General features: G+C 41.7%; 2 protein-coding genes across 2 annotated transcripts in view; one reads left to right on the forward strand and one right to left on the reverse strand.

The window, feature by feature from the left end:
- MORC1 (MORC family CW-type zinc finger 1) overlaps positions 1 to 5,733 on the reverse strand; it is a 170,399-nt gene extending 164,666 nt beyond the window's left edge. The window contains exons 1-2 of the mRNA XM_064589446.1: positions 5,669 to 5,733; positions 1,829 to 1,882 (exon numbers count right to left, since the gene is read on the reverse strand). Of these exons, the coding sequence (XP_064445516.1) occupies positions 1,829 to 1,882; positions 5,669 to 5,733 (119 nt within the window). The remainder of the gene's footprint in view (positions 1 to 1,828; positions 1,883 to 5,668) is intronic.
- Positions 5,734 to 8,826: 3,093 nt separating this feature from the next.
- Positions 8,827 to 22,876, forward strand: part of CUNH3orf85 (chromosome unknown C3orf85 homolog) — a 35,046-nt gene continuing 20,996 nt past the window's right edge. Inside the window, exon 1 of the mRNA XM_064589451.1 lies at positions 8,827 to 8,904. Within this exon, the coding sequence (XP_064445521.1) occupies positions 8,827 to 8,904 (78 nt within the window). The remainder of the gene's footprint in view (positions 8,905 to 22,876) is intronic.

Consider the following 22,876-nt stretch of genomic DNA (forward strand, 5'->3'; position numbering starts at 1 on the left):
AAGAAAAAGCAAATTACTAAGTAATATGTATTGTATGATCACATGTTTTTAAAGAACATCCATGATATACATGTCTATATATGTAAGGAAAGAAATAAAAACAGTGGTTTTCTCTAGACCAGAAGTTGGCAAATTATGGTCCAAAAGCCAAATGTGGCCCACCAACTGTTTCTGTAAATAAAGTTTTATTGGAACACAATCATGCCCATTCATGTACATATTGCCTATGGCTGCCTTCACACCACAGTGGCAAAGTTGAGTCGTTTCAACAGAGAACACACGGCCTGCAAAGGGGAAAATATTTACTATCTGGTCTTTTACAGAGAAGCATGTTGATACCACCTCCCCCACGCCATGTGATGAGATTACTGCTGACCTTCTTTTTCTTATTATTTTCTCAGTTTTCTACAACTCACAGATATTGTGCATTTTTTTAGTTATTTTTTTAAGTAGAAATTTTAGAAGAAAAAGAACAAGAGCCAAAAGACCCTGGTTTCAATGTGAGGGATGAAGACAATGAGGACGGTAGTCTTAGCTGGTGCAGAAGTGGATGTGTTGAGTAAGTGAAGCTCAGAATAATAAAAACCACTGGGACTCTAATCGGGAAATTTGAGTCTCTCCCAAAACTTCCTCCAATTCCAACCCAAAACTACACCAGATAAGTCTGAGTAGGTACACTGACTTGTTCTACGAGCCTTCAAAGTTGGCCCTTAGCTCCTTCCTCCAGTCAACTGCTCTTCTAAGCTCTTCCTTTATGGAAATTCTGGAGGCACTACTGCCATTTCTTGGAGCATTTTCTGTGTGTCAAATAAGCACTGAATGAAGTATTTTTAAGCCTTCTCTCCTAATCCTTACCACAATCCCATGACACATAAGTATCACTGTCTCCATTATATAATTATACATTATTCAAAATACCATGCATACAATAGGTGCTCAGTAATGCCACTGCCCCGAAACGGAAGTTTTCAAAGGAAGAGTTTCTTCATAGAGAAATGCCATGGGATAAGATATAGAAAAATCATTCACCTCTACAGCATATTAAGACATTTTATAATAAGCTTTGTGCTTTAGCCCCGGTACTTTCTCTCTGATCAGCTGGCATATCAGGAAGAGGCCCCGAACCACTCTTCCTATACTGCCACACTTTTTGTCCTGCTGTCTACAGCATTCTTTTAATATCCTCCAGTTTTAATTTTGACAACCACAGGAAACCATCACACTCTTAAATAAAATGATATAAAATAATTTCTTAGAATAACACAGGGACTTTATAAAGACCTTCTTCATGAGAACAACTAAGCATCTTGAGTAAGCCTATTAAACAGCTTCATGTGATGTCAATTACTAGCATCTGAGCAGCCTTGGCAAACTGCAATGTCTGCTGCAGAGAGAGGAACTGAGGAGTTCAGGCTGGCTGTGGGGCTCGCTAGGAGCCACAGAGCTGAAGGCACAGGCTAGTCCCAACAGAGCACCTGCTATGCGCCTGAGCCCACTGAGCAACCTCGAGGCTGCTACTTCTAATCTTTAAAAAAAGGGGGGGGCGAGTGAGGGCAGGGGACCCAGATTTCTTATGTGGCACCTCCTGTTCCTTAAACTTTATAAACAATCCCTTCTTTGCATCCTTTTCTTTATAACTCCCATGCAAACTCTCGCCCTGTGTTAAACAGGAAACAGGTTAGACTTGGTCAGAGGCCTGCCAGTTTACAGATGCTGCTCTGAGAACTGTTTTATTGATCACATTTCTCTCACTCCCCTGGGTCTGAAGTCAATTTTTCCTTGCCAATCTCCTTCTACTGCACAGAGGTGGTTTACAGACGAGCCTTACCTTGCATTGTCCAGCAATTCGGCCAGCGCTCCAAAAATGAAACTGTGCGTGGTGCTGATAAAGAAAGAGGGAAAACCGAAAGTTAAACCAACTCTGTAACCAGTGTAAAAGCTTCAAGATAACTTGCAGACAAACATACTCCAGTTCAGGACAGATAATCAATTAGGGACTTATTCTAGAAACAACTTTCTCAGCACGGTCAAGATTCTGAAGTAGATGCGGTCTGTTATAAAGCCAAGGCTAAGAACGTGATTGCCAAAATAGCCTGTCTGTTCCTAATAAAACAAAGACGTCAAGGACTTTACTGTACTTACAGCACTGATGTTTTAAAATTGCTTTATAAGCATTTATGCAAGGTTTTTCGGAGAACTTGTCATTAAAATTGTATTATTTAAGGTCAAAATATTTCTGAAAGATCTTGATCTAAATCCTGGTACACCAAAAGGCCCTAAGACTCCATCTGCAGGCACAGGCACTGGCAGGGGACCCCTGTTTGCCCCATTAATCTCTATTTTTCTGTAGGCCCTTTTCTCTTCTGAATTACCTGTGGTCACTCCTCCCTGTACCCCCTCATGCTAGGTCCTGGGTAACAGAACACACTGGACAGCCCTCACTACTAATGCTCTGAAGGCTGAATATTCACCTGTGGGTGAAATCAGGCTGCCTTCAGGGGCCCACACTTGCTTTTCATTTCTTGATATGGATATCTCAATCAGCAGCTTTATCACAGCATTAAGGGAAGATTCGGTCTGCAATTTTCTTTTTATATTTAGTAAACAGGTAACAGAAGCAAGAGAGACCCACTTATCAAAATATATCTGCTCATATGTCGAGAAGAAAGATCCTCAGCAATGTCTCAGAGATTCCCAAAACCCCAGGCCACAAGACAATACACTAGCTGAAAGTTTATTTTATTTTATTTATTTTTAAGATTTATTTTAGAGAGAAAGAGAGAGCGCTAACAAGCAGGAGGAGGGGCAGAGGAGGAAAGAGAATCCTCAAGCAGACTGAGCAGGAAGACCAGCTCCGGGCTGGATCGCAGGACCCTGAGATCACAACCTGAGCCAAAATCACGAGTTGGACGCTTAACCGACTGCACCACCCAGGTGCCCCTCCATTTGGGGGGAATTTTAAACTTTAAACACCTGCTGATGTGGGGTCTCTTGACTCAAGTCAGCTTTCCAGTTTATAATTTAAAACATAACTAAATACAATTGCTGTGAAAAGATGGCCTGCACTCAAAAGAAATCTAGTGTATAAAAATCCAAAACAGAGCAAAAGTGAAAGTTATGTGCTTCACAAAACCGCCACTTGAAACCACAAGACTTGCTAGTGGATTTAAAACACACGATTCAATATACAAAAATTCAACACAAACAATACTTCAGGAAAGTAACTAATCGTTCTGACCAAGAAGTGCCACAGAAGTTTCTATATGATTTCACTCAAGAGATTTTAACACACTGCCCGCCACGTGCCGGTGTGGACAGACAAGGTCTTGTCTGTCTGAGTCCCCCTTGGAACTCAAGCCAGTGGAGGGATATAGAAAAACATACAAGTAAACAAACAAAGATGATGTGGCAGATCGTGGTTAGATGCTAGGAAGGAAGGGTGATGAGGAAGAGTAATGTAAGGGGAGGACATGGCGGTCAGGGAGAGCCTCTCTTCATAGAAGACGTTTAAATTGAGCCCTGAAGGCTGAGAACTCAGTCCCTGGCAGAGCTGGAGTGGAAACGCTGCAGCGAGAGAAGCAGCCGCAAAGACACGGACACAGAAAGGAGCCAAGGAGGCCAGTGTGCTCTGGCTACGGACGGTAAAACAGGGAGATGATGCTGGGATGCGGGGTGGCCGGCCATGCACTGCCCTCTACTCCACGCTCAGGAGCTTGCACTCAGCCTACATGTAACTGGAAACCACGGTCATGTTTTAAGAAGAGCGACATATCTGGCTTACTTTTTTAAAAATCTCACTCGGAGGGGAGCCTGGGTGGCTCAGTCGGTGAAGCGTCTGCCTTCAGCTCAGGTCATGATTTTGGGGTTCTGGGATTGAGCCCTGCATCATCAGGCTCCCTGCTCAGCGCTTCTCCCTCTGTCTCTGCTCCCGCTGCCCCCCAGCTCGTGCTCTCTAATAAATAAAATCTTTTTTAAGAAATAAAATAAAAATCTCACTCTGGCAGCTCTCAGGAAAATGGACCATCGGGGAGCAAGAATGGGAAGCAGAGAACCCAGTTTAGAGGCTACGTGGAGCATCTCCCGGGGAGACGGCAGCCGGTGTGGACCAAAGTCAATGGCAGGGGCAATGCAGAGGAATGGATGCATCGGAGACATAGTTAGAGAGGGTGAAGAGGATCTGACGTTGAATTGGATGTGGGAGTGAAACAAGAGAGAAAAAAAAAAATCACTCCTGCCTTGACTGAGGGAACTCGCAAACAAAAATCTATCTGGAGAAGCTGAGAAGATACCAATTGGTATCTGATTTTGTGGTTGTTGCTTCACACTGCTGTCACTTTTGTTATTAAGTTATCGGGCCACCAACTGATAACGGGATGCAGGGAAGGGGGAACCTACTGGGACAAGAAGCGCCTGGGGAACAGCAGCTGCGGTAACAACACAACACCAAGGCTGAGGAAGTTTCCCGAGATAAAATCCACAGCCCTTCCAGCATTCCACCCGCAATTTTTCTTAAACTCTACTCAAAATTGCTATTTCGTCATTTGTCTTCCGCCTCAGTTAACCTTTTAAATATCTGTTCCAGCCTTTCCAGCTTGAAATTATTCTCTAAAGAGATTTAAAAAAAAAAAAAAAAAAAGCCCTAAACACCTGCCAAATATTGCCTATTTGACTTTGTCTTCTGTAAAAATTAAGTGTTTGTCCCAAGCAGCAAGGCTGGCCTTGCCTGGCATTCTTTACACTTCCGTTTCTGTCGTTTCAAACCTGGGTGTATCCCTTGTATCAGTGGGTACCTTTCGTAACTCCGAATTACTCAAAGACTCCAAAAACACCGACACAGCAATATGAATTAGGCAGCGCTCGCTGCTCCGTGCTGTGTTGGGAATGACAGATGGGACAGGAAGCCTCTGTCATCTGCCTCTGCAAGATGGGGATCCGAAATTAACACCTGATGAGTCCGCAAAACACACCTGGGCCTGACAGAGAAGCAGAATGCTCTAGCAAGAACCAAAATGTGAGGATTCTTTCCTGGGAGAGGTTACGTTTTTGCAAGGACTCAGGCCACAGAGGCTGGAATCAATAAATACAAATTACTCTCTGGAAGGCAAGCTTAATCTTTAAAATGTCAGTGTGCTGGGCAGAGAAATCACAAGAGATAGGCCAGGTTGGTAGAATTAGGGCTCTGCTAACCTCCAATTAAATAGTTTGTTAAATGCGGAGCCTTCTTACTCTGGTGTTATTTTTAGAACAACAAAAAGGTTTATAATCTAGCCCAGAATAGAGGCGTCTGGGTGGTTCAGTTGGTTAGGTGTTGGACTCTTGATTTCTGCTCAGGTCATGATCTCAGGGTCCTGAGACTGAGCCCCATGTCACACTCAGGAGCATGGAGCCTCCCTGAAATTCTCTCTCCCTCTGCCCACCCCACCCCAAACCCAGGACACTGGCACAAGCTCGCTCTCCCTAAAAATCATCATAATCTGGCCCAGAATAGTATCTTTACTACTTTTTCATTATTTTTTAATACAAAAACTTTAAATAAAATTTCCATAAATCAATGATACCAAGTTCATTTTTTTTTTTTCTTCCAAATTGGCTACTTCACTAGGAGACAAACCAAACTCTTCTCCACTAGTGGGGACCCTCCCTCGTTCACGCTTCACCGGACACTTACGAGTTGGCGTGGACGAAGTCCAGATGCAGCTGGGCCCGTCGCAGACTGGCATACTTGTCGCCCATGTCCTCGAACGCGACCCGCGCAGCCCTAAGACACACGGACCACTGCTTACCTCCCAGGCAGGGGGCCCCAGCCCTCGTCTCCGCCCACGTGCTCGTCCCACCCACGTCCTCTTCCCTACCCACGCCCTCGACCCCGCCCATGCTCCTGGGGACGCGGCTCTGCAAACGACCACTCCCCCTGCCGGCTGGAGGGTGAAGTTCACCCTGCACTGTCCGGCTGGGTATCTGGCCAGGTAAGTCCTTATTCTTCATCTTGAATCCACTCTATGAGAATGAGGCATCCAAGCTAGACTCCTCTTTCCACACTGAGATTTATTTAACCTTCCTGCACAGTTGTTCTATCATTCCCCAGATGGAAAATGGAGCCCAAGCCTAGGATCAGAATTTGATCAGAAATGATTGCACACACACACACAAAGAATGTGAAGAAGCTGGGTCTGGAGGTTGGGGGGTATAGGGAAGGAAAATGGGTAGTTTTCCTTCACTTGCATAGTTTGTTCCACAGCACCAGAGGTAAAGACATTTGTGTTCTAACCCAGCACTTACCTTCCTGTGTTTCTTGGGTTGAGACTGTTTCTCCCATCAAAGGAAAGAAAGAAGGAAAGATAGCCAGAGAAAAAAAGGAAGGACTAAAGGCAGTCAGAACAGAATTTGGACTTTGCTGTGATGTGGAGGCTTGTGTTCATGAGAAACTTTTTCACCTGTCAGCTGATAGTCAACTATTTTATGTACTGGCCCAGCTCAAAGAACAGACATTCTGCACTGTTCCAAAAGATAGAACTGGGCAGGTAAAGGTTCAGGGGAAGGAGGGGGTGGGAGTGAATGTAAGGAAGGACTGTGAGCACCAGCTGTCCAAATGTTGTTACTCACAAAGCACTGAGTTCCAAGTCACCAAAACCCCAGCTGAAATATGACTTGTCAAAGATGCTTTCTGGAAAGGTCCTGGTGGTGATGAGAAATTAGGTAACCTAACTGACCTCTAAAAAGTCTTCCGACTCATTCAATCTAGGGCTATATGACTTGCAAATTAAAGTAGTTCAATAGCACTCAGCAGAGATTTTGTCATAGTTTTAAAATCAGAAGTGAGGGGCACCTGAGTGGCTCAGATGGTTAAGCGTCTGCCTTCAGCTCAGGTCCTGGGATCGAGCCCTGCATCGGGCTCCCTGCTCAGAGGGGAGCCTGCTTCTCCCTCTCCCACTCCCCCTGCTTGTGTTCCCTCTCTTGCTGTCTCTCTCTCTGTCAAATAAATAAATAAAATCTTAATAAAAAAATAAAATAATAAAATAAAATCAGAAATGAGTGTCTACTGAATAAAGAAATTGAACTAGATGTGTTTGTGATTTTCAGGCATCATACAAGCAATGAGGTCTCAGAAAAGAAAAGAAAAAAAATTGTCAGTTTTGGGATAGTCATTTTACTTCTTAAAAAAGTAGTTTATCAGCTACTACATTTATAGGAACCAGGAGAGGAAGAGAGAATTTAAATGAAAACCCAAAGGAACATGATGCTCTACTTTAATTTGAAAACTGGAAGTAAACATAAACATCTCAAGTAATTTTCCTGATCGCATTTTTATTTTAACAGTGGCTGACGTGGTGGTGTTTTGATAGGAAAATTCTCTTTACTAAGCAACTTGAGCTATCTTTCCAATTTCTCCTTCCATAGAACTTCAGAGTATGGTATTTATTTTCATTTTATGGACAAGAAAAGCTTGACAAGTCTCTTCTGGATTTATTTTACTACCCCAACTTCCAGCTGCGATCTCAAAGCAATTTACTATTGGGAGGGCACTGGGGCCACTCGCCTGTAATTAGTAAAGGCTGTAATATTTAATTTCTACCAGAGGGAAGGGTGTGATTACCATAGAAGCGGGTCTTCTAATAATATGAGCAGAGTAAGTGGCCAGCCCCAAAGCACTAGATGCCTCTGTCTGGATAACAGGCACTCAGGGGGATCTGTTAGATATGCTAAAACAGAGGCCTGAGAGTCATTGCACACAACCCCCAACAGCCGTTCCCCTTCACCATTTCAACTCCACTTAGCCACCTTCTAGTCATACAGGTAAATCTTATTCCTCTTCAAGATACACTTTTGGGATACATTTTCTTAGCCACCTCCCTCAACCCTGCCTCAAGATTCATTTTAACCTTATTTTATGATACAAAAATATTAGAGAAACAGCAGGAAGGGGAAATTTAAAAATGAGAACATCAGGGGTGCCTGGGTGGCTCAGTTGGTTGGGCATCTGCCTTCAGCTCAGGTCATGATCCTGGAGTCCTGGGATCAAGTCCTGCATCAGGCTCCTGACTCAGCGGGGAGCATGCTTCTCCCTCTGACCATCTCCCCTCTCATACTATTTCTCACTCTCTCTGTCTCTCTCTCAAATAAATAAATAAATAAATAAATAAATAAATAAATAAATAAATAAATAAAATATTTAAAAAAAAAATAAGAACATCATCTGCTCATCTTTTGGTTGATCCTGATTTTAAGAAGAGTCAGTTGGGATAAGAGATTCTTCAGCTCTTCCTAACTAGACATTTCAGCTTTGCAACATTCATGTACTGGTCACAAACAATGGCTCAAATCTTTCAAACTATACTCTCCCCCTTTCATTTAAATAACTTTGTATGGGGGTGCCTGGATGGCTCAGTCGTTAAGTGTCTGCATTCAGCTCAGGTTGTGATACAGGATCAAGCCCCGTATTGGGCTCCCTGCTCTGTGGGATGCCTGCTTCTCCCTCTCCCACTACCCCTGCTTGTGTTCCTTCTCTTGCTGTGTCTCTCTCTGTCAAATAAATAAATAAAATCTTTAAAATAAATAAATAAATAAATAAATAAATAAATAAATAAATAAATAAATAAATAACTTTGTATGGGGGCATCTGGGTGGCACACTCCATTAAACGTCCAACTCTTCGTTTCAGCTCAGGTCATGATCTCAGGGTCATGAGATTGAGCCACAAGTCAGGCTCTGCATTAAGCATGGAGTCTGCTTAAGACTATCTCTTCCCCGAAGGGGGAGGAAAAGATGGCAGAGGAGTAGGGGACCCTATTCCAACCAGTCCTCTGAATTGAGCTGGATATCTACCAGATGACTCCAGACACCCATGAAATCAGCCTTAGATGTAAGAAGATATATCTGGATCTCTACAAACAGAATATCACAGAGGTTGGTTTCGAGGTATGAAGTGGGGAGTCGTGATTCTGCGGGCACACGTCAGAAAATAAATGGAAGGAGGAGGGAGCTGTGGGGATCCTACACCACTGGTGAGCAACAGCCTCCTGTGCTGGGGATGGGGCACAGACTCGCACTCTGGTAGTGGTGGGGAAAGGACTTTAGGGCAGCACCCTAGACTGAAACCTGGAGTGGCGGGGCCGCACATGTGCACTGGGGGTGGCTGGTGGTTTTAGAAGCACAAAGAGCCCCCATGCCCCGACCTGGAGATGAGGACTGGGAGCCCTGCAGAGGGGTGCACAACCCAGGACACTGCAGTTTATAGCAGCACAGACAAACGGAGATAGTATGGCCTGGAGAGCTCACTGAAGAACAGACTGTGATCTCTCTGCTCTGAGGCAGAAAGCTGGAAAAGATCTCTTCAGCTCTGACTCTCAGAAGAGACACAGAAAACCACCAAGGAAAGCCACTAGAGAACAAAAGCCCCCCAAAACTGGTTTTCACTGAGCCCATCCTCCCCACAGGGGGTAGGGCAACTCTGCCAAAACATAGTTGCCCAAGTAACAGCTCGGCAGGTCCCTCCCCCAGAAGACAGGCTGGGAGAACAAGAGGCCAAAAACCCTAAGGTCCCTATAAAACAGGTGAATCTTGCTTGGGTTGTGGTCAATAATTTGGACTCTATACATTCCCTCAAAGATCCCTCAACAGAATGACTAGGAGGAGGAATCCCCAAAATAGGAAAGACTCAGAGACTGTGACTTCTGCCACAGATTTACAAATGGATACAGATATAACCAAGATGTTGGAAATGGACTTCAGGGTAACAGTTATGAAGACAATAACTAGAATGGAGAAATTGATTAATGGAAACATAGAGTTTCTAAGGGCAGAAATGAAAGCTGAACTGGCAGAATTTTAAAATGCTATCAATGAGATCTAATCTAATCTAGGTAATCTAACAGCTAGGGTAAGCGAGGCAGAAGAACGAATTAGTGATCTAGAAGACCAGTTGATAGAAAAGAAGGAAAAAGAGGAGGCCAGGGAGAAACAACTCAAAATCCATGAAAACAGAATTAGAGAAATAAGTGACACCTTGAAACGTTCCAGTGTTAGAATTATTCGGATCCCTGAAGGGGTAGAGAGAGAGAGGACTAAAAGATACATTTGAGCAAATCGCAGCTGAGAACTTCCCTAATCTAGAGAATGAAACAAACATTCATGTCCTAGAGGAAGAAAGGACCACTCCCAAGATTAAGGAACACTGGCCAACACCCTGGCATGTAATAGTAAAACTCGCAAATCTTAGAACCAAGGAAACCATCTTAAGGGCAGATAGGGGGAAGAGATTCCTTATATACAGAGGGAGGAACATCAGAATGATGTCAGACCTATCCACAGAGACCTGGCAATCCAGAAAGGGCTGGCAAGACATATTCAGGGGACTAAATGAGAAGAACATGCAGCCAAGAACACTTTATCCGGCAAGGCTGTCATTTAGAATGGATGGAGAGATGCAGAGCTTCCAAGACTGGCAGAAACTGAAAAAATATGTGACCAGTAAGCTGGCCCTGCAAGAAATATTAAGGGAGGTTCTATAAAAGGAGAAAGACCCCAAGAGTGATATAGAACAGAAATTTAGAGAGATGATCTATAGAAACAAGGACTTCACAGGCAACATGATGACAATAAATTCATATCTTTCAATAATCACTCTCAACGTGAATGGCCTAAATGCTCCCATAAAATGGCACAGGGTTGGAGATTGGATAAAAAGACAGGACCCATCCATATGCTGTCTACAAGAGACTCATTCTGAACCTAAAGATACACCCAGAATGAAAGTGAAGGGATGGAAATCTATCTTCCATGCCAACGGACCTCAAAAGAAAGCTGGGGTAGCAATTCTTGTATCGGAAGAATTAGATTTTAAGCTAAAGACTGTAGTTAGAGACACAGAAGGACACTGTATTGTTTTTAAAGGGTCCATCCAACAAGAAGATCTAACAATTGTAAATATCTATGCCCCCAGCATGGGAGCAGCCAACTACATAAGCCAACTGTTAACCAAAATAAAGAGTCATATTGATAATAATATGTTAATTGTAGGAGACCTCAATACTCCACTCTCAGCAATAGACGAGATGGATCATCTAAGCAGAAAATCAACAAAGAAACAAGAGCTTTGAATGACACACTGGACCAGATGGACCTCATAGATATATACAGAACATTCCACCCTAAAACAGCAGAATCTTCATTCTCAAGTGCACATGGAACTTTCTCCAGAATAGACCACATACTGGGTCACAAATCAGGTCTCAACCGATATGAAAAGACTGAGATTATTCCCTGCATATTCTCAGACCATAATGCTTTAAAATTGGAACTCAATCAGAAGAAAAAATTTGGAAGAAATTCATACACTTGGAAGCTAAACACCACTCTGTTCAAGAGTGTTTGGGTCAACCAGGAAATCAAAGAAGAACTTAAACAATTCATGGAAACCAATGAGAATGAAAACACATTGGTCCAAAACCTATGGGATACTGCAAAGGCGGTCCTAAGGGGGAAGTACATAGCCATCCAAGCCTCACTCAAAAAAATAGAAAAATCCCAAATTCACCAATTAACTTTACACCTTAAAGAACTAGAGGAAAAACAACAAATGATGCCTTAGCCATGCATTAGAAGAGAAATAATTAAGATTAGAGCAGAAATCAATGAATTAGAAACCAGAAACACAGTAGATCAGATCAATGAAACTAGAAGCTCGTTCTTTGAAAGAATGAATAAGATCAATAAACCACTGGCCAGACTTATCCAAAAGAAAAGAGAAAGGCCCTCAATTAATAAAATTATGAATGAAAGGGGAGAGCTCATGACTAACACCAAGAAAATAGAAACAGTTATTAGAAATTACTATCAACAACTATATGCCAATAAGCTGAGCAACCTGGAAGAAACGGATGCCTCACTGGAAACCTATAAACTACCAAGACTGAAACAGGAAGAAATTGACAACCTGACTACGCCAAAAACCAGTAACGAGATTGAAGCCGTGATCAAAAACCTCCCAAAAAACAAGAGTCCAGGACCTGATGAATTCCCTGGGGAATTCTACCAAACATTCAAAGAAGACATAATACCTATCCTCCTGAAGCTGTTTCAAAAAATAGAAACAGAAGGAAAGCTTCCAGAATCATTTATGAGGTCAGCATTACCTTAATCCCCAAACCAGGCAAAGACCCCATTAACAAGGAGAATTTCAGACCAATATCCCTGATGAATATGGATTCCCCAAAATTCTCAACAAAATCTTAGCTAATAGGATCCAACAATACATTAAAAGGATCATCCACCACGACCAAGTGTGATTTATCCCCAGGATGCAAGGATGGTTCAACATTCGCAAATCCATCAATGTGATAGAACACATTAATAAGAGGAGAGAAAAGAACTATATGGTTCTCTCAATTGATGCAGAAAAAGCATTTGACAAAATACAGCATCCTTTCCTGATTAAAACTCTCCAGAGTATAGGGGTAGAGGGAACATTCCTCAAGTTCATAAAATCCATCTATGAAAAACCCACAGCGAATATCATCCTCAATGGGGAAAAGCTGAGAGCCTTTCCCTTAAGATCAGGAACATGTCAAGGATATCCACTCTCACCGCTATTGTTCAACATAGTACTAGAAGTCCTAGCAACAGCAATCAGACAATAAAAAGAAATAAAAGGTATTCAAATTGGCAAAGAAGAAGTCAAACTCTCTCTCTTTGCAGATGACATGATACTTTATGTGGAAAATCCAAAAGACTCCACCCTCAAATTACTAGAACTCATACAGCAATTCAGTAATGTGACAGGATTCAAAATCAATACACAGAAATCAGTTGCATTCTTATACACTAACAATGCAACTGTAGAAAGAGAAATTAGAGAAATGATTCCATTTACGATAGCACAAAGACCATAAGATACCTTGGAATAAACCCAACCAAAGAGGTAAAGGATCTATACTCTAGGAACTACAGAACACTCATGAAAGAAATTGAAGAAGACACAAAAAGACGGAAAAACATTCCATGCTCATGGATCAGAAGAATAAACATTGTTAAAATGTCTATGCTGCCCAGAGCAATCTATACCTTCAACGCCATCCTGATCAAAATTCCAATGACATTTTTCAAAGTGCTGGAACAAACAATCCTAAAATTTGTATGGAATCAGAAAAGACCCCGAATTGCCAAGGAAATGTTGAAAAAGAAAAACAAAGCTGGGGGCATCATGTTGCCCAACTTCAAGCTATATTACAAAGCAGTGATCACCAAGACAGCATGGTACTGGCACAAAAACAGATATACAGACCAATGGAACAGAATAGAGAGCCCAGATATGGACCCTCAACTCTATGGTCAAATAATCTTCGACAAAGCAGGAAAAAATATGCAATGGAAAAAAGACAGTCTCTTCAATAAATGGTGCTGGGAAAATTGGACAGCTATATACAGAAGAATGAAACTCGACCATTCTCTAACACCGTACACAAAGATAAACTCAAAATGGATGAAAGACCTCAATGTGAGACAGGAATCCATCAAAATCCTAGAGGAGAACATAGGCAGTAACATCTTTGACATCGACCACAGCAACTTCTTTCAAGATACATCTCCAAAGGCTAGTGAAACAAAAGCAAAAATGAACTATTGGGACTTCATCAAGATAAAAAGCTTCTGCACAGCAAAGGAAACAGTCAACAAAACAAAGAGGCAACCCACAGAATGGGAGAAGATATTTGCAAATGACACTACAGATAAAGGGCTGGTATCCAAGATCTATAGAGAACTTCTCAAACTCAACACCCAAAAAACAAATAATCAAGTCAAAAAATGGGCAGAAGACATGAAACATGAGAAACAAACTGAGGATTTTAGAGAGGAGAGGGTGGGGGGATGAGTTAACCTGGTGATGGGTATTAAGGAGGGCACATATTTCATGGAGCACTGGGTGTTATCTGAAAACAATGAATCATGGAACACTACATCAAAAACTAATCAATTATTAAATTAAATTTATTTTTTTTAAAGATTTTATTTATTTATTTGAGACAGAGAGAATGAGAGAGAGAGAGAGCACATGAGAGGGGGGAGGGTCAGAGAGAGAAGCAGGCTCCCCGCTGAGCAGGGAGCCCGACGCGGGACTCAATCCAGGGACTCCAGGATCATGGCCTGAGCCGAAGGCAGTCGCTCAACCAACTGAGCCACCCAGGCGCCCTAAATTAAATTTTAAAAAAAGACTATCTCTTCCCCTCCTTCTGCTCTCTCTCTTCTTTTTTTCTCTAATAAATAAATAAATAAATAAATAAATAAATAAATAAATAAATAATAAATAAATAAATAATAAATTTGTATGAAGCAACATTTTATTACTCTTCACAAACATGTCTAAACTCAAGACAAAATTTATTATTTTTTATTTTATTTTATTATGTTATGTTAGTCACCATACATTACATCATTCGTTTTTGATGTGTTCCATGATTCATTGTTTCCAGATAACACCCAGTGCTCCATGAAATATGTGCCCTCCTTAATACCCATCACCAGGCTAACCCACCCCCCCCGACAAAACCCTGTTTGTTTCTCAGGTCATAGTCTCTCATTGTTCATCTCCCCCTCTGACTTCCCTCCCCTTCATTTTTCCTTTCCTACTATCTTCTTTTTTTTTTGACATATAATGTATTATTTGTTTCAGAGGTACAGGGCTGTGATTCAACAGACTTACACAATTCACAGTGGTCACCATAGCACATACCCTCCCCAATGTCCATCACCTAGCCACCCCATCTCTCCTACCCCCCACCACTCCAGCAACCCTCAGTTTGTTTCCTGAGATTAAGAATTCCTCATATCAGTGAGATCATATGATACTTGTCTTCCTCTGATTGACTCATTTCGCTTAGCATAATACCCTCTAGTTCCATCCAGGAAATGGTAAGATTTCAGGGTTTTTTTTTGATGGCTGCATAATATTCCAGTGGTGTGTGTGTGTGTGTGTGTGTGTGTGTGTGTGTGTAATCCTGAGATTAAGAGTCTCTTATGGTTTGTCTCCCTCTCTGGTTTCATCTTGTTTCATTTTTCCCTCCCTTCCCCTATGATCCTTTGTCTTGTTTCTCAAATTCTTCATATCAGTGAGATCATATGATACTTGTCTTTCTCTGATTGACTTATTTCGCTTAGCATAATACCCTCTAGTTCCATCCATGTCATTGCAAATGGCAAGATTTTATTCAATTGTGTATATATATACCACATCTTCTTTATCCATTCATCTGTCGATGGATATCTTGGCTCTTTCCAAAGTTTGGCCATTGTGGACATTGCTGATATAAACATTGGGGTGCACGTACCCCTTCGGATCCCTACATTTGTATCTTTGGGGTAAATACCCAGTAGTGCAATTGCTGGGTCATAGGGTAGCTCTATTTTCAACTTTCTGAGGAACCTCCATACTGTTTTCCAGAGTGGATGCACCAGCTTGCATTCCCACGAATAGTGTAGGAGGGTTCCCCTTTCTCCACATCCTCACCAACATCTGTCATTTCCTGACGTTAATTTTAGCCATTCTGACTGGTGTGAGGTGGTATCTCATTGTGGTTTTGATTTGGATTTCCCTGATGCCGAGTGATGTTGAGCACTTTTTCATGTGTCTGTTGGCCATTTGGATGTCTTCTTTGGAAAAATGTCTGTTCCTGTCTTCTGCCCATTTCTTGATTGGATCATTTGTTCTTTGGGTGTTGAGTTTAATAAGTTCTTTATAGATTTTGGATACTAGCCCTTTATCTGATATGTCATTTGCAAATAACTGCTCCCATTCTGTCGGTTGTCTTTTGGTTTTGTTGACTGTTTCCTTTGCTGTGCAAAAGCTTTTTATCTTGATGATGTCTCAATAGTTCACTTTTGCCCTTGCTTCCCTTGCCTTTGGTGATGTTTCTAGGAAGAAGTTGCTGTGGCTGAGGTCAAAGAGGTTGCTGTTTATGTTCTCCTCTAGGATTTTGATAGATTCCTCTCTCACATTTAGGTCTTTCATCTATTTTGAGTCTATTTTTGTGTGTAGTGTAAGGAAATGGTCCAGTTTCATTCTTCTGCATGTGGCTGTCCAATTTTCCCAACACCATTTGTTGAAGAAACTGTCTTTTTCCATTGGACATTCTTTCCTGCTTTGTCAAAGATTAGTTGACCATAGAGTTGAGCGTCCATTTCTGGGCTCTCTATTCTGTTCCATTGATCTATGTGTCTGTTTTTGTGCCAAAGACAAAATTTATAAACATAAAAAAAAACCACAGATGCTTGTACCTACCAATTATGCACAATGGTATGCCATTTCCTTAGAATTATAATTAAGAAATGACATTGGTATATTATGATAAATGCAGAAGCAAATACTGTTGTGGTAATAACATTGAAAGATGCCAGTGACCCTCAATGGATAATAGTGAAATATCTCTGAAAGGAACTTACACCTTCTTGCTCATTTTCTTGCTTTTGTGCAATTCTGAACCCGGTTGGTGTGCTTTCATCTCTTCCAGTCTACTCCTTCTTGGAAAATGGTAAGGTTTTCATTATATTGATTCTCAGTTATCCACATAACTGACAGTCTTTATACTCCAGGTATGCAGTGCTATGGTAAGCATCTCTGGAGTCTGTGGAAAATATGAGGCTTATTGCTTGCCCAAAAAATAATGATGGTTATTAAATGAGTTGGAGAATATAGTAGTCATCATGGGTTGGCTAACCCGTTAGCCATTTCCCCAACTTTCCTCTTTCCACTTTCAAAGGTGAAAACTTGCTTTCCCAGACTCTCCTATAGCAAGTGGTGGCCATTTGACCAAGTACTCATAAATCAGATCGAAATAGAAGTCTGCTTAGTGGTTCCAAGAAGGCTTTTGCTCTCCTGATAAAAGACAGAGGCAGGGCTGTCTCCATCTCCCATCTTTCTTGTTTCTGTCTTAAATATGGGCACGATACCTGAGTTTAAGGGTGTCATTTGCATCCATGAGGGAAAAGTCAAAAGAATCACATGAAGCTGTCCCAAAGCCAAAAGTCACCCATCTCCAGATTTTTATTATGAAACAAAACTTAACATTAATCTTTATTAGTTTAATTAATTATAATTGGGTTCTCTTTTGCTTGTAACCAAAACTATTCTTAACCAATAGTGACAGACAAAGAATAATACCAGAAAGCCCAGAAACATACTTTCTTTCCATCATTGGGCATCAGCATAGAATTATTTTTTATGGGCTATGATTTAGAAGTCTTTTCTTGCCAGAGGTGGTAAATATGAATCCATAGGAAGGAAGACATCATAGATAGAAGCAGCCATCAGAACACAGAGGTGGGGAAAGGATTAGGCATATGTATGTGTACAGAATATAATCACTAGAATCAGCAGTGCAGGAAGGAACGAGGTTGGCCTAATAAGGAAGGAGAGACCTAAAGAAGAGTTGAAGTGTCAGGGTGAAGTTGACATTTAGTGTGATATGTAATCTGGAGCCATTATGGGCTCATCCAATGAGTCAGACATCTCTTTGGTGAGAATCAGCTCTATGGTAGTTTCCAAGAATATAAAAATATCTTGCTTCTGCCTTCAAGTGGTACAGTTTAATACAGGTAGACAGTATCAGGGTTCAATGTAGGAAACAGAAACCATTCCAGGTATATCAGACACAAAGGAATATAATACGGGGAAGTGGGTCTTTGTAAAACCTCTGGAAGGTTATAGAAGGGCTGAAATTAGGGACCTACCACTGACCATTGAATTCAGGCTCCCACCACGCAGGTGCAGATCAGATGGCAGCAGTTCACTGATGGCACTGCTACAATGGCCTCCAATTATCCATGAGGATGGTTTCCATGTACAGAAACACTGAGGTTGGCTGCTGCCTGAATATACTCACATCCCATGTCCTTGCATGGTAGGAGCAAAACAAAACAAAGCCATGTTTTCCATATCCAGAGCCTTGGCTGCTAAAGTGTCTCAGCACAGTTTCTAGTTTTCCAACCTCTCTAACTAGAGAGAGGAGAGAAGGTGCATGGAGACTGAAGGAGACAATATACAGTGTCTACCACATTAATGGACTTTAAAGCACCAATTAGTGCAGAAGGGTGTTACAGGTCCTCTGAGAGAAGTCAAGCTCCAAGGAGGGAGGTGGGTTAGGGAAGATCTCAAAGAAGCAATGATACTTGAAAGATGAGTTTACATTTGCCGGGTGGATAGAATCAGGGTTGACATTCTAGGTGGAGTGCCGAGCTGAAAAAAAGGCAAAGTGGACATTCAGCAAGATGTGTGGAGTGTGGGAAGCAAACTGGGGCAGAGGGGTGGGGGTGCAAGTTTAGAGAGGACTGAGAGGAAATGGGAGGCAGATTGTGGTGTGCCCTAAATGCTATGCTGAAGAATTTGGAATGTATCCCATAGGGAATGGGAAGCCAGAGTCAGGTCTGAAGCAATGGAATGCCATGAATAAATTCATGCTTCATAAGGATCACTCTGGATGCATGCGAATGCCGGATTGGGGGAATTCAAGACCAGAAGCAGGAAGTCCAGTTAGAACACTGTTGCAATAGAAAGTGAGAAATAGACTCTTGAGATGGGGAGAGTCTTGATGTTAAGGGGAAAGAGATCAACTGGATGCCCCGCTAGCTTATTTAGCTGGAAAGGTCATCTCTAGAAGACTTGCAATAAAGTGGAGTGGTGCCAATAAAGAGAAAGAGGCGAACATAAAAAGTCCTGGTTAGGAAAACTTGGGAGTTGGCATTTCTAAGTGGAATCACCAGGTAAGGGGCACCACGTGGGTGGCTCAGTTGGTTAAGCTTCCGACTCCTGACTTTGGCTCAGGTCATGATCTCAGGGTCGTGAGATAGCGCCCTGCATCAGGCTCCATACTGAGCATGGAGCCTGCTTACGATCCTTCCTTTCCCGCTCCCTCTGACCCTCTCCGCACACCACCCCCCACCCTGTGTTCTTTCTCTAAAACAAACAAAAGACAGGTAATAGTAAATGCGGGGGGGTGGGATATAAGTGTGGGTGGCTTACTTTAGTTCTTCAAAGGTCTGAGGGAAGCAGAATAGAAAGAAAGGGCAAAACTTGCTCCATGTTTTTAAGCTTGAAGTCCTGAGGAGATGGTATTGCCATTAATAGTAATGGGCAAGTCACAAAAAATTACCAGTTTGGAAGGTAGAGGACAGTGAGTTCGTTGTTGTCACATTAAGATTTAGCATTAAACAGCACATCCTAGTAGAGAATTGTCAATGTGCTTTATTTTTTTAAGATTTTATTTATTTACTTGTGAGAGAGAGTGACAGATAGCGAGCACAAGCGGGGGAGGGGCAGAGGGAGAGGGAGAAGCAGGCTCCTCGTTGAGCTGGACCCCAACATGGGGCTCGATCCCAGGACCCTGGGATCATGACCTGAGCCAAAGGCAGACGCTTCACTGACTGAACCACCCAGGTACCCCTGTCAATGTGCTTTAAATACATATGTGGTTTCCCGAAATTAAAAAAAAAAAAAAAAAAGGCACACATACATGGTTTTCCTGTCTTCAGTAGAGTTAGCTAACAACAAGCTGTCATTTTTCAAGAAAATATAATTTTGTGTTACAGGAAATATTAGTGAAGTTATTGAGCTTTGTGTATGAAATCAGAGGCTGAGGAACTCATGAGAACAGGAGAAGCCAGTTAGAGACACCAGGAAAAAAGACATACATATGAAAATGTATGGGGAAATGCACATTTTGCGGATATAAGTTAATATTTGTCAAGACTGACCAAAAAAAATCTGCAAAGAAAATTTTCTGTACAGAAATTCCATTTAGATACTAATACCTAGTTTCTGAATTGAGGCTGTATATCCACTCAGTAGGGCGCCAAGAATTATCATATGCCAGCTTCGACCTGAAACCACAAGACAGTGTTTTCTGTGTTTGTATTTTCTGGGATTCGTTCACAGAAAATGAAAGGGAGCACCTGGCTGGCTCAGTCAGTGGAGCATGTGACTCTTGATCTCAGGGCTGTGGGTTCAAGCCCCACATAGGGTGTAGAGATTACTTAAAAATAAAATCTTTTTTAAAAAATGAAAGAAAATGAAAGGAAAGGAATAATGCATCCAGATTCCTCTCACACTGGTTCCACCTTCTTTCAACAAAACCCCTTCAAAAACCATTTCAAATAGGGGTGCCTGGGTGGCTCAGTCGGTTAAGTGACTGCCTTCAGCTCAGGTCCTGATCCCAGGGTCCTGGGTTCAAGCCCCATATCAGGCAGCCTGCTTCTCCCTCTCCCTCTGCCATTCCCCCTGCTTTGCTCTCTCTCTTTCTCTCTCTGTCAAATAAATGAATAAAATCTTTAAAAAAATTGCAAATAGCCAAATTTAGTGCATTATTAGAATGCAAGGTAATGAAATAAGACACTTTGATCTTTTGGGTGCTCTGTAATAAAAGTCTTTTTAAAAGTTCAAAGGTGGAAAAAACCTCACACATGTAAGGAAGACTCGTACCTTGACCTCTGCTCATAGTACTTACAGACGTGCAATGAATAACTGGTAATTCAAAGAAAGAGGTAAGCACATTTTTCCTGCTGTGGGGGAAAAAAAAAAAACTCTTAAAATTACTTAGCTAACCCAAATTGCAGACCTTTGAAATGAAACAGACTTCCTAGATGTTCTCTGACAGACAATTTTCAGTCTAGGAATCTTTCTTGCCCATAATTTCATTGTCTTTCCCTCATATCATAACACAACAACATCCAGAAGATGCCTGATCTGTTTTAGACACTCAAACTTTTGTTTCTAATGTAAAATTTGCTGACTACTATATACATTTTTTACTATCATCATATCCCTCCTATATCAAATTGCCAGAATTCTGATCTGAGTTAAGCTCAAAGAATCTTGTAATAAAAAAATTAAAAAAAGAAGTTAGAGCAGGCACAGCTTTTGTCTATAAACAAAGCTACACAACAGTTTTTAAATAGTTTTTTGTTTTATTTATTTTATTGTTTTTTAAAAGATTTTATTTATTTATTTGAAAGCAAGAGAGATAGCAAGAGAGAGAGAGAAAGCATGGGTGGGGAGGGGAGGGATAGGCGGGCTCCCTGCTCATAGGGCTCACTGACAGGACCCTGGGATCATGACCTGAGCCAAAGACAGATGCTTAACTGACTGAGCCACCCAGGCACCCCTGTTTTATTGTTGAATGTAAATTATCTGTGTTGCATCAAAACTATAACTTAACGATAAAGGAATGAAAAAATCCAACATGTGAAAGAAATGAGCCTGTGATATGATGTCATGGATCTTCTGCCATCAGCCCAACACTCCACCTCCTTTTTATTTGTAGCCTGAAATTTCTTCAACAAGGCATAAAGACTTTCATTTCACAGATCCTGCTGGAAGAAATAATAGGGTGCAGTGGAGAATTACTGTGAGCTGAAGGGAGAAGAAGCTACTTCCAAGTTGAAACACTGATGTTATCTCTTGCTCTTCTGGCTCGGAGGCATTTGCTGGATGTTTCCACCTTGGATGAGGACTAGATTAGTGTCCAGAGAGGGCAGCCCGCTCTCGGACATCATCCTCCTGGTGTGGTTAATGATGGAGCATCTTCCTGGGTCTGGTCTGTGATAGCATTTAATGCTATCAGAAAACATCTAAACAACAACAACAAAATGCCAAAAGGCTTTGATGTGAAGTGTGCATATCAGGATTGAGAATCCACATATCTCAGGCTTCCAAATTCCATACCTTTTCACCTCAAATAATTCAGGTTCGGTATGGCACAGGGAAGTTAGAGGTGGAAAGTGAGTGGTTGTTTTAGAGCCTGAATCTTTTTCACAGTAGCCTCCTGACTTTGCATCAGTCTCTGTAACATGCTTCTCTCAGTCTCTTTTTCTTTTGGGGGGTTATTTCTTTCTCCTTAATTCTCCCACTTGTCCCTCCCCATTCCTAAAAGAAGCACTCTCTACCTTGTGATCACTAGCCACTGAATTGGTAAATCGGGTTGTTGTCTTACTCAGAACATCATTTCCTGCCAAAACTACTCACTCCATCATTTAAGAGACCCCATCACTAGGTTGCCACTCACCAATGAAGAGTGATACTTGGAGTAGATCTCACCACTCCAGAGTGGTATCTCCCTTCCTCTTGTATCTAATTCTTAGAGATAAAAATCCCATAAATACCAGAGAGGATGAATAGTTATTATTATCAACTTCCCACTAGCAGGACTTTTCCCTAGAAAGAGGCATGCTATCATATGCTAAAGAGTCCAAATGACCAGGCTCATTAGACTTGACTGGATTTATTAAATTTTGCTCCCAGTTAATTTTATCAACTTAGGAGTTCAAAACTTTTTTCAAGATAGCTGGGTGCCTGATAGAATACTATACAGTTGGTCATATACCTACCCCTTCTTTGGTTTTTCACCTTCTCCTGGTATACAGACGCACCCCCAATCTCTGTCATGGTCTCATCTTTGTACCTGTTTCTCAGTCAGAACATGAAATACCTTTGTTTAATTATCTTGGACTGAGTCCTAATGCTGCTTATTCTTTCTGGTTTTATAGTCTCTTTTCCTTTTTCTCATCCTCCTTTTCAGAACTACCCTTCCATTCTTGTCTCTACCTAAAGTTCTCTTCTTTATAGCATTAAATTATCATTTAGAATAACCCAAAGAGTGATAATCCTAAACAGAAGGTTTGGTGGTGACTATAGAGAATATAACATCTCTTGAACATAAAGAGGACATCAAAAGAGGCTGAGATTCTGTAACCATTATACCTCTATTAAAAGTTAAATGCCTGGGGCACCTGGGTGGCTCAGTCAGTTGAGCATCTGGCTTTTGGTTTTGGCTCAGGTCATGGTCTCCAGATCATGGGATTCAGGCCCTCCCCGTCCGCACCTGCCCCCCTCCCCGAG

This window comes from Mirounga angustirostris, unplaced genomic scaffold (assembly GCF_029215605.1).
Source record: "Mirounga angustirostris isolate CCGP_5_RB_7025 unplaced genomic scaffold, mMirAng1.0.hap1 SCAF_1, whole genome shotgun sequence".
Lineage (NCBI taxonomy): Eukaryota > Metazoa > Chordata > Mammalia > Carnivora > Phocidae > Mirounga > Mirounga angustirostris.